Source organism: Telopea speciosissima, chromosome 2 (genome assembly GCF_018873765.1).
Source record: "Telopea speciosissima isolate NSW1024214 ecotype Mountain lineage chromosome 2, Tspe_v1, whole genome shotgun sequence".
Lineage (NCBI taxonomy): Eukaryota > Viridiplantae > Streptophyta > Magnoliopsida > Proteales > Proteaceae > Telopea > Telopea speciosissima.
Genome location: NC_057917.1, coordinates 53,906,330 through 53,917,380, shown reverse-complemented (window position 1 = coordinate 53,917,380; position 11,051 = coordinate 53,906,330). Strand labels below are relative to the sequence as shown.

Below are 11,051 nucleotides of genomic sequence, written 5' to 3'. Positions count from 1 at the left end.
TTTTAAATTATTATTGGAAGGGGTTCAAGTTGTTCTTATTAAATATGTATGTTTAATAAATTTTTTGGATGAGATTTATTTAACCACTAAAAGGTTTACGAGGAACCAAGTCTTTTGACAGGACTGTGAAATCGGTATGGTTGAATAAGCTGGTTATGTTGAATATTGCTTTTCAGATGTAATCTAATTTATACCCTTCATTAAGCATGTTGTGGCCTAGATGGGGATTTTGGATGCATTAATTGATTGTATTGAACCATTTTTGAGTCACTAAATTATGTGTATCTATTATATGGTTGATGTTGAATTTTTTTTGCTTGGGCTGGATTGTGATACATTAAGCTGATTCTCTTAAACTACTTCAATGGATGGTTTGTGAATGATCTATCACCATTTTGAATTATTTGTTTGAATGTGGCTTCCAGATCCATATTTCTGGTTAGTTTATTTTGGTTGGTGATTTTGGTAATGTTGAAAAAAATATATTATGTTGAGTTCTTTGTACCTGAGCCGTGATATGTTTGTTATATAATGCAAGAACAGAGGGTGCGGTTGTTATGGACAGCTCTGATGATGAAACGAATGGTGTAATAGTGAATCACATTACAAAAGAGCCTTGTCGCAATTCAGCACTCAAGAGTACCAAGTTCATCGATGAAGTACTCAGTGGTCAAAGTGAACTTTGTCGTGAGAATTTTCGCATGGATAAACAAGTCTTTTACAAGCTGTGTGATGTTTTACAAGCTAAAGGTTTGCTACGTCATACAACTAGAATCAAGATTGAGGAGCAGTTGGGAATATTCTTATTCATAATTGGCCACAATCAACGGACTCGAGCAGTTCAAGAGCGGTTTCGGTATTCTGGTGAAACCATTAGTCGACATTTTAATAATGTTTTGAATGCAATTATGCAGATTTCTACGGATTTCTTTGAGAATCCAGACTCTAATATCCCTCCAGAAATCCTACAGGATCCCAGATTTTATCCATATTTCAAGGTAATCCAATTCTAATAAACTTTGGTTTGTATGTTTCTCCAAGAAATTAAAATTCTCTTATAATATCATTACTTAGGATTGTGTGGGAACAGTAAATGGGATACACATACCAGTGATGGTTGGTGTTGATGAACAAGGTCCATTCCGCAACAAGAATGGATTTCTTTCACAAAATGTTCTGGCAGCCTGCTCATTTGATTGGAGGTTTCATTATGTTCTTGCCGGCTGGGAAGGTTCAGCACCAGATGCGCGCGTACTGAGTTCAGCACTCACAAGACGTAACAGCCTTTATGTCCCTGAAGGTATATTCTATATTGGTTTATTATACTTCACTATAACTTCCTATGTTTTTCATTTTATTAGCACCTGAGTTCTTTGCTGATGTAGGTAAATACTACCTTGTCGACACCAAGTACCCGAATATGCCAGGTTTCATTGCCCCATATCATGGTGTTCGTTACCCACTGAATGAATTTCCAAGCGGGTTTGGTCCACAAGATGCGAAAGAGCTATTTAATCATCGGCTTTCTGTGTTACAGAATACCACTGATCGCATCTTCAGTGTCTTAAAGGAGAGATTCCCTATTTTGCTTTCAGTGCCTCCCTACCCATTACAGACACAGGTGAAGCTGGTTATAGCTGCATCTGCGATACATAATTATATCCAAAAAGAAAAAAAGGATGATTGGCTACTCCTAAAAATGCATGAAGAAGAGAGTGAGCTAAATGTAGAAGAACCAATGATGCAGGTTGAGATGGAACCATTGACATTAACTGAAACAGCAGCAGTAGATATTGCTTGTGATGAGGAACAATTAGAGATGGCTTTGCAATTGCGGGATTCAATTGCAGCTGAATTATGGAATGACTACATGCTTGATTTAACAAGCACATAGGTTTTTTTTTTTTTACTTTATTTGATGTCATTTCACTAATCTAGTTTATTGTCAGATTTGCCTCTTCAGACTATCTGTATCCTAGTTTTTGACTCTGTACAAAAGGATCTCTGTTTAATAGTAATTTCCTACTATACAAAAAGAACTCCGTTTAGTAGTAATTCCTTACTACATATACAATAAATTGTGTCTGTATACCGTAAGCTAGTGTCCTTTGTGTCTATCTTTCTCTTCCCCCCTTTGAAATGACCCCCTGTCGCGTGCTCCTCATTGGTTCTGCATGTGGGTGGTGTGCCTATCCGTCTCCATTTTTTTTTTAATGGGAATGTACCAAGATTTGTTTACAATCAAGCAATTTAACATATGAGTTGGGAGCATTGGGTTGTATCTATCCACAAAATTTTAATCTCATTCCAAATTCTACATGATAGATATTTTTTTCTGTCTTATCTATCCACAAAATTTTAAGGAGCGAATTTCCCTCCATCCATAGTGAATAGGATCTCATTCATCAAAAGAAAGGCGGGAAAGGACAAGAATGAGTACCAAAAGGGTATTTTGGAATATACTAAAACCTTAGGAGAGATTTGTGAACCATAGGAAGATGGGAGAATCCTCCTCAATAGAAGGAGAAAAATTTTGTCAAAGTTTTAATGTTCTCTGAGATTTGAGATCCTGTCAATCCTGGCAGTATGCAGCTGTGTGCAGCACCGCCTTTCCCTTGTTCGGACAAGGCATTTGGGTAGGGGTAAGGTGGTAAATACACACCCTCTCATCTCAGGTGCTGCACTGCTGCCACGATTGACACGAGCCGAATCCGTCTGATATGGTGATATTTTTTGGTGGAATTAATCCCAGTTTCCAATTCAATTTTTTAACTTTGAATTTGACGAGTCAAGCGTGGGTGTGTGTCACTCACTCCCTCTCATTGTTTGTCGTAGTATTGGGGTGGCATTTGTGACCATTTTATGATGGACACGTGGTAATCTCTGTTTGTCTTGATTGATTATGTTTCAGGATCAGAAAGAGAACAAGGGAATGATGTTTAGATCCTCCTTATCTTCCTAACCTATATCAACCTATGTTAGGCCTTGTGACACTTGGCAAGTTAGATGGGTTCAAATTTTGTCCACATGTAAGCCTCAGCATCCCTCAAAAAACCGTGGTGTCGATTATGATTTTAACTCTCAGTTATCGAGGTTTCGACCAGTCAAGAAATTGAGATTTCCCAAGTTTCAACTGCAACTAGGTCAAAACTTTTGGGTAAAATTTGGTGTCATGTGCTGTCAAAACTGATCAAAACTAGGTGAAACAACTGAAACCGGTCTGAACTAGGTTGAGCAAAATAGATCGAAAGTTTGTAAATACCGAAATCTACGAAATATAGTCGAAAGCAATCAAAACCTAACTTGTACCAAGTTTCGTCTTGGTCAAAACCACTAGTTTCGACCAAGTTCTTGAACCATAGTGGCAATAATGATTTAAGAATCAGGACCGAATCGGCAGGCGCGATCCTAATTCTTCTCGAGCCGAAGTGAGCTTAGTTGGATCGATCGGTACTACACCACCATCTCCAACTCCAAGGTCTGTCTCTTTTCTCATGGATTCCAACTACATCAGAGTTTCACAAAGGCTTAGAAACTTAATCTTCCTTCGATGACAACCGATACGTATAAAATCACCCACTTATGGGCAAGCAACACGTGGCAAAAGAGATCAAGTTAAACTGCAGGCTAGGCCAAGCCATCGTGATTCATTGAGATCCAAATCACCATCTTCAAAATGATCAAGGGCATTCTAGGACATTGAGTTCCCATAAGATGAACGTATCAATTGGTATTGGACTCCTCGTACCACTTCCAACAAGCAAAGGATTCTCCTAAAAGGCAACCTTCTATACGTCAACCTTTCCTATTGGGACTCTCCATGGGGATTCACGTCCATTCGAGGACTTCTACTAGGATTCACCTTCCTTTTTGGGATCTCCCGTCAAGGTACGCAATAATTCTCTCAAGCCATTGCTCTTTCAACATCCTTGTATATTTAGTTGTTGCTCTGAGTTCTGACTTAAGTATCGGAGAGTCCCCCCTAGAGACCACTCTGTTAAAACAGGAATTGGCTTGAACCTTCAAGGCGCGTTACAGAGTCGCTTTCCTTAAGACGAAATTCGTCCCTATTTCCAGATGCAAATAGGTTGCAGACGAATTGTCTCCCAAGATACAATGAAGCCTCAAACTGTGTTGATTATCCTGGCTGCGTATTGCACAAATGAAATCTAGAAATGGTTTCAGAAAGCCTTTTGAAAACCAGAAAGCCAGTAGCAGAGAAATCTGTTTTCAGCAGCAAAACAGACTCTCTGCAAGATCACTCTGAGAATGAGGAGAAGAAGAGAACGTTTTTGGGATATCTTCAAATTTGAAAATCCTCTGAATATTAATAAGCCACTTGGCACCTGTTCCCAACCGATGGATTCTTCCATCTTTGAATATGGGCTGTTAGATCGTTATTGTACGATCTAAACCATCCAAACACATAACAGTCATAACTGTTGATCAATTTTGAACCTGGTCCGTTAGGTTGTAATTGTACGATCTAAACCGTCCAGAAATGTAATCACCATAACTGTTGATCAACTGAATACGTTGATCTCATCCAGATTCAAATCGGACCACTTGATCAAAAGGAACGGTCCTGATCAGATCTTGCTCGAAGCATGCAAAGTGCCAAGTGCGTGTGCCACTAACGCCTCTACAGCCTACTGCCCACGCCGCACGTACACGTGCACGTGCGCGCTCGGACGAAAGACCTCGCCCATACACGGTAGCTCGCACATACACCGTAATTTAATAACTTAAACTATAGATAGGGCTATATTAAATATACCAAAGTATATACTCCTACGTTTCCAATGTGGGACTATTCCCAACACCATTATGTTGAAAATCTCCAACACACTCTGGCCCTCTTTGCAATTCACATTCTATTCCACTATGTGTAGATCTCCACGTCGTCACATCGGTGCAGATTTCAATGGCAACAACGATGAAGATATAAAGGAGCAATGAGTCGAAGAAAGTGTAGGAAGGGTAGTTTTCTCATGTGGGTATCATAGAATTTGCAACACCCATTACTCACCTAGAAAAATTCAAATCCAAAGGAGTTGGTGTCCTCATTTGTCTCTTTCGATGGAAGATTCGGACTACGGGAGAGGGAGGGAGTGTTGTTGTTGGGGAGGAGAGGGATGGGTAGGTGGCATAGGGGTACTAGGGTGATTGTAGGTTGTAAGGGCAAGGCTGCAAGAGGGTTGTAGTGGGAGGGGGGGAGAGGAATCGTTATCGTCTCCTATTCCCTACCCGAACAGGATCGTCCAGTCCCCTCATGGGGGGTGCAAAATGACGACCTAACCCCTTGCCTGAACACACTGTCCGAGGGAGGTTAAGTCATCATTTCGCACCCCCTATGAGGGGACTGGAAGGTCCTGTTGGGGCAGGGAACAGGACAGGATAAAAATTCGGGGGGAGAGGGAGATAGGGAGGGGACAGGGCCACAGGTAAGGGTGTTGCATCGGGAGCCAAGAGGGGTAGGGACAGCCGAGAGTCGAAGGTCCGGAAGGAGTACGAAGGGAGAGGTAGAGACAAAGAGGGTAGGGAGTTCGAGAGGGGGAGGGGTAGTGGGAGACAAAGGCGTGGGGTGGTGTTGTGCCGCCATATTGGTGGCCGGCAGGGGGGCATTGAATTTTTTTTAATCGATTCAAACCGATTTGGAACAGGATCATATTGAAATCGATTGAGATTGATCAAATTCCCCATTCCAATTCTTTAACCCTTGGGTGTCAAGTTCCAATCCAAATAGAGTTATCTAAGTTTCATGATTTTTTTTTTGTTTTTGGCTAAAAAATCTATGTTTCATGATAAACGTTGGAAGTTATGTTGAAACAAAATCTTTTTTTTTTTTCTTTTTCCACCTTAGGAAGCGAGGTCTCATGATCAAACCTTCGCCACTGCATAATTTCTTGAGGCCACCCGCCTGAGGCTCATTAGGGTCCAAAAGCTCCCGGTTCGTGCGTGGCACGGGGGTCATGTACGAGCCCAAGGAGGATTTAGTCGGCCTAAAGTCGGATACCGCTCCTGTCTCCAAACAAAATCTTTTTTTTTTGTTGGGGGGGGGGGTGTTGTGCCTAAATTAGATGAGTAATAGGCTCAACTGCACTAGCCTCAAGCCAAAGGTGAATTATTATTGTCACAATGGTCTGTTATTTTTTCAAATGTCACAAGGTATATATTTTATCATATACCCAAATGATATGTCCATTTCGATTGTTAGATAGAAAATACACGATCTAGATTAGCCACATATCAAATTTTAGAGTCTAATTGAATCAAATAACACTTTTGTATCGATACACATCTCGTGTATGTACATGCATGTGTGCCAGTGTTCTAGACATTACTGTATACTTTCCCAACTTTTGAGTGAGAATAGATAGTTTAGATTTAAAAAAATTAAAAAGAATGACTCAAATTAATCTTATGATTTTTTGTAAACATCACATTCCATTGTTACATGGTTAACAACCTATTTGAAAAACAAATTAAAAAAAAAAATGCAATAGAAAGTGAATCATATAATATTTTAGAGCTTTTAAATAATAAGACAGTTTCTTACATCTATCAAATAAAAAAAAATTAAGGGCTATTAGGGAGCATGCATTATGCGCCCAAACACTGGGGAAAAAATGATCGCTCGCTACCTATGAAAGATAGAAATGCCACCTCTGTTGATGTTTCCATGTGCTCTCCTACCAACGCGAGGGGCCACACTACTGGACAGAGAACATATTCTCAAAAATTAATTACAAAACAAGTAAGTTTGCAAAACAAACAAAACAAGTAGACTTGCAAGACAATTAAGTAGTAAAAATAAAAATCAAACCTACTTGTTATGTAATTAATTTTGGGAGAGAGTTTTTTATACTGCCCAAGTATAATTTCAAGTGAATGAGAGAACCCTCTTTGAAATCTGACAATAAGGAGAGGAGCATTGATGACATATCACCCTCTCATACAAGGAATAATAAGTGAGGAGGTGTGCAATTTCATTTTTGAGTTGACATTATGTATAATTTTTTTACCTTAATTTTCTCTTCTTGTAGATATAGGCAATTTCCCCTTAAATTAATAATATGTGACCAATCAAAAGACTCTTTTATACATCCGACAGTAAGAATTGACCATATCAACCCTCCCTGTAGTTTTTGTTTTTTTTAATGGGTAAGTCCCTCCCTATCAAGATGAGATTTTATAACACGTAAGTCACAAATGTAACAAGCCTTCTTATCCTCTTGGTTTGGGCTTTGGACTTTAGATTTGGACTTCAGACAGAGGGAGTAACCACGTGGGAGAGAGAGAGAGAGAGAGAGAGAAAGAGAGAGAGGGATAGGGACTCTTTCCCTTTCCATCAGTCTGGGAATCAATCATAGAAGGAAGGCATCAGGATTTCTAGGTCGCCTTCCACCTCTCATTCTTTATCCATTCTCTCACCACAACTTTTTTGTTTTCCTCCCCACGGTTGATAAATGGGGCCGGTTTCTTTCACATAAGTGGATGTAGAGTTTTTGTACATCCACTCCCAAGTTTTATGTCGGTTGGTTAATGGTTAGATAAAACTGGATGCTACAGACTAGTAGACTGGGACGCAGGGGCCACGCCGACACACATTGGGGATGGAAATAGCCCCGCCCCAATATGCCAGTGTGCGCGTTTTTATTGGCTGTCGTATGCACATGGTCCTTGCGCTGCCATGCAGAGAACGGTTCCTCAATTGTTATTATCTTTAAAAAGTTAGGATTAAGTTTCTCTTCATCCATAGAGTTGGATTGGGCTCCTCTCCACTGAGTGGAGAGCCAAATGAGGTATCTGATGGTTGGGTTGTGCTGTACACATCCCAACGGTTGACTGGGTACGCATTGAGATGTGTGCGGCACAGTCCACCCACGCAGATGCCTCATTGGACTCTCCACTCAGTGAGAAGGAGCTGGATCCCATAGAGTTTACCCAACAATTTAGGGTTCACTAACCCCTCCTAAGGTTTTAGCATATTACCAAAATGCCCTTCAAATGCCATCTCATATCCTCTCCTGCACTACGATGAATGCGATCTCATTCAGTATAGCTGGAGGAAAATTCGATCCAAAAAGTTGTGTGTAGAAACATTACCAAAAGAAAATGTGCAGAGATGGAGCATAGACTTGTAACGGTTAGTGTATGTAGTTAAACTTGAGCTTGAAATTTTCACATCTTTATCCAAGTGGCAAGCAAGTTAGGGTAGTATAAAGATATTCTCTATGTCCACTCGCTCACATTGAGAAATTATTCACATTAATAAAAAAGACTATCTAAATGACACCTCTATATGTGTATATAGAACTTAGACACTTTTTTTTAATTGAACATTAACTTATTTCCAAGAGTTCTTTAGTTAGGGATATAAAAAGAATTTTCAAAAATAACTTATTATTGCCATTGTCAAGAGATGTTATTTTTGACATATTTTTTAGTCCACATGTGAAATTATAGTATTATGTGATTTCCCTCATTGAAAAAAAAAATATTTATATTAAAATAGTAAAAATTACAAATTATTTGACATCTCAAGTGTGTTTATAAAAAAACTCATTAATAAAAAAAGGCATTCACACTTCACAATGCACAAGACTCCCACGGTCCTTTATCCGTTGTCGTAACTGGAGCGCTGTTGTGCGCATCGTGCGGTGCAGCAGCGGCCATGTGTGCATAGTGGGGCCTGTTGTGCACACATGGCCGTTGTTGTGCCGTACGATGCACACAACAGCGCTCCAATTACAGCAGCAGATCAAAATTCGACACCCACCCCTTAGGGTATGAGGAGGGTCATAATATTCGCAACTTTACCCTGCTTCGTGGAGAGGCTGTTTCTAGAAACTAGAAAGAATCTAATTTAAGAAGGATGATAATTTGATGCCAATCCAACAGTCTACAGCTCCACACCTAGCACCGTAATTTGCCCCAATTCTTATTAATCCCTATTATGTGTTATGTATATGAGTATATCCACTTCATCCAGCCAGCATTGCAATTCCCATTCCCATCTAAGCTCGGCTGGGTCCCACCTACACCCAACGATACCACGACCTCCCTCCGGACCAGCTTATCCGTCACCAAAACAGATTAGTCGAATACAGAGGAAGCTAAGGAGGAGTAAACACAGAAATTGAGAATCGAAGAAGGTGATAGAGAAAGAGAGTGAGAGAGAAATGATGATGAGTCCTCTGGCTTCCCCTACCTCCTTCGCTCATCCGAACACAATGATCTCTTCTATAAATACCAGTCACCATCCCCGTGCAACCCTTACGGTAAATTCCTCCATCTTTTCGGTTTCCCTTCGTGGAGGAGATTTAACCACCGGAAAGCTCCGGCGTGAGAGAAAGATATCTTGCGAAGTAGCTCTCAAGCTCGATTCCTCCACAGTTGATTCTTCATCGTGTTCGTCTTCGTCGTCGTCGTTGAATCTCTCGTCAGCGGCATCGACTGCTGGGGAGGAAGATGAGGAATCTAGCAGAGCTAAGATTGGGGCTAGGGTTAGGGTTAAAGCACCACTTAAGGTGTATCACGTCCCCAAAGTTCCCGAATTAGATGTTACCGGAATGGAAGGCAAGCTGAAGCAGTACGTTGGCCTCTGGAAGGGAAAGCGGATCTCCGCCAATCTCCCTTTCAAGGTCGAATTCGTCACTGAGATCGAAGGCCGTGGCACCGTCAAGTTCTTCACCCATCTCAAGGAGGACGAATTTGAATACGTCGATGACAACCGTGATTGAGCTTTTCTTCCTTTACCTCCTAAGCACGAAACAGAACAGAACCACTCGTATATGCTTTTCGTTTCTTTCCTCTTTCCTCCAAAGCCAGAACGGAAGCACACAGTGTATCCGACCTCATAGGCTCCTATCCTTCACTGTAGGGAGTCGAAGATATAGTTGTGTTCTGCTGTAGACTCCTTCTCCAAAGTATTGCATTTACATTCCTCTTTCGCTGGCTCTCTCGCATGCAATAATTAGCCAACCAACTCACAGCAATGTAATTATAAGTAATCCCTAAGGAGTAAGTAACGGTTTCTCTTGTTGTACTTACTTACCTGCCGGTTTTTTGTTCTTCGAACAGAATTGGAAACTCTACTCTTCTCAGGAGCGAGCAGGCTTTCCTGATTAATAATTCAAATGTGTTAGACTTTTGTGTGTGGTGTATAGATTGTTTAATTTCTCACTGACTGTTTTTATTTGGAGAACTCTCCACTGTTACTAGTATTTTGGTGTTATATGAATGCTTATATATAATTGGTTTCTAATTCCTTAATGATCGTAGGCCTTTGGCTCAACCTTCAGTCTGACCAATTTGGTATTGACTTTCTTCCATTCTGATCTCGTACTTGGAATTTGTTACATCATACACTGCATGGATAAAGGAAGTTAAAGATTGAACTAACTTTTTGTATGCTGCAGGACTACTGTTCTTGATTCCGATGCTTATTGGTTCAACCCATTTAGTTTCTTGTTTTCTTTCTCACAAGAATTCCTGATAGTCAATGCATTGACAATTGATTTTCTTTTCCTATTGTATTATTGTTGGTCCACATAAAAATACCCCTTTAGAAGAAAGTGCTAAGACAAGCATGTGCTTATATGAGAATCTTCTATAGAGCCTCTTCTCCTTACATTTCCAACGATTTTCTCAGGCCATGCAGTCCAGTCTTATCAAAGAGGTAGGGAAAAAAAATAAAAGAGGTTGATCCGAGATTTTCCAACCTTTAGAAGCCATACCACAGGCCTCTTTGGTATTGATGCAGTCATGTCCTTTACCCGCCCATCAACAGTTGGGCTGCATTCCCTGGAAGTGATTTCAGTCCTGACTACTTCCTTCTTTGTTTCTGTTAATAGCATACAGCCCATTGCGGATTTTCTTACCTGAAACTAAGTTCAATCAGCATATTTAAACAACTCTTTAATGTCACAGATATTATTGCATATCTGTAGCTATTAAACTTACAACAAACCAGATAACAGTGCTCTTCTTCTGCCATATATTTGAAAACATGTGGACGGGGAAGGAAAACAACATGTTACCTTTAA

At 40.3% G+C, this 11,051-nt stretch overlaps 2 protein-coding genes across 3 annotated transcripts; both read left to right on the top strand.

The window, feature by feature from the left end:
* Nucleotides 1-349: 349 nt before the first annotated feature.
* Nucleotides 350-2,043, top strand: LOC122653008. Its single transcript, XM_043846915.1, has 3 exons — nt 350-998; nt 1,075-1,300; nt 1,386-2,043. The coding sequence occupies exons 1-3, from the start codon at nt 558-560 to the stop codon at nt 1,892-1,894; spliced, it is 1,176 nt and encodes a 391-aa protein (XP_043702850.1). The 5' UTR covers nt 350-557; the 3' UTR covers nt 1,895-2,043.
* A 7,113-nt stretch (nt 2,044-9,156) lies between these two features.
* Nucleotides 9,157-10,278, top strand: LOC122653010 (ferredoxin-thioredoxin reductase, variable chain, chloroplastic-like). 2 transcript variants are annotated; one of them, XM_043846919.1, is made up of 2 exons: nt 9,157-9,749; nt 9,914-10,278. In XM_043846919.1, the coding sequence occupies exon 1, from the start codon at nt 9,186-9,188 to the stop codon at nt 9,744-9,746; it is 561 nt and encodes a 186-aa protein (XP_043702854.1). In that variant the 5' UTR covers nt 9,157-9,185; the 3' UTR covers nt 9,747-9,749; nt 9,914-10,278. The 2 variants fall into 2 exon arrangements, with proteins under 2 accessions (XP_043702854.1, XP_043702853.1); XM_043846918.1 differs by having other exon boundaries at nt 9,157-9,783; nt 9,845-10,278.
* The last annotated feature ends 773 nt before the right edge of the window (nt 10,279-11,051 follow it).

What these genes read in the sequence shown, in the direction of transcription:
- LOC122653010 (XM_043846919.1), top strand. Translation starts at nt 9,186, where the DNA reads ATGATGATGAGTCCTCTGGCTTCCCCTACCTCCTTCGCTCATCCGAAC.
- LOC122653008 (XM_043846915.1), top strand. Translation starts at nt 558, where the DNA reads ATGGACAGCTCTGATGATGAAACGAATGGTGTAATAGTGAATCACATT. An exon ending in GATTTTATCCATATTTCAAG is followed by an intron (nt 999 to 1,074) that starts GTAATCCAATTC and finishes ATCATTACTTAG; the next exon opens with GATTGTGTGGGAACAGTAAA. An exon ending in CAGCCTTTATGTCCCTGAAG is followed by an intron (nt 1,301 to 1,385) that starts GTATATTCTATA and finishes TTGCTGATGTAG; the next exon opens with GTAAATACTACCTTGTCGAC.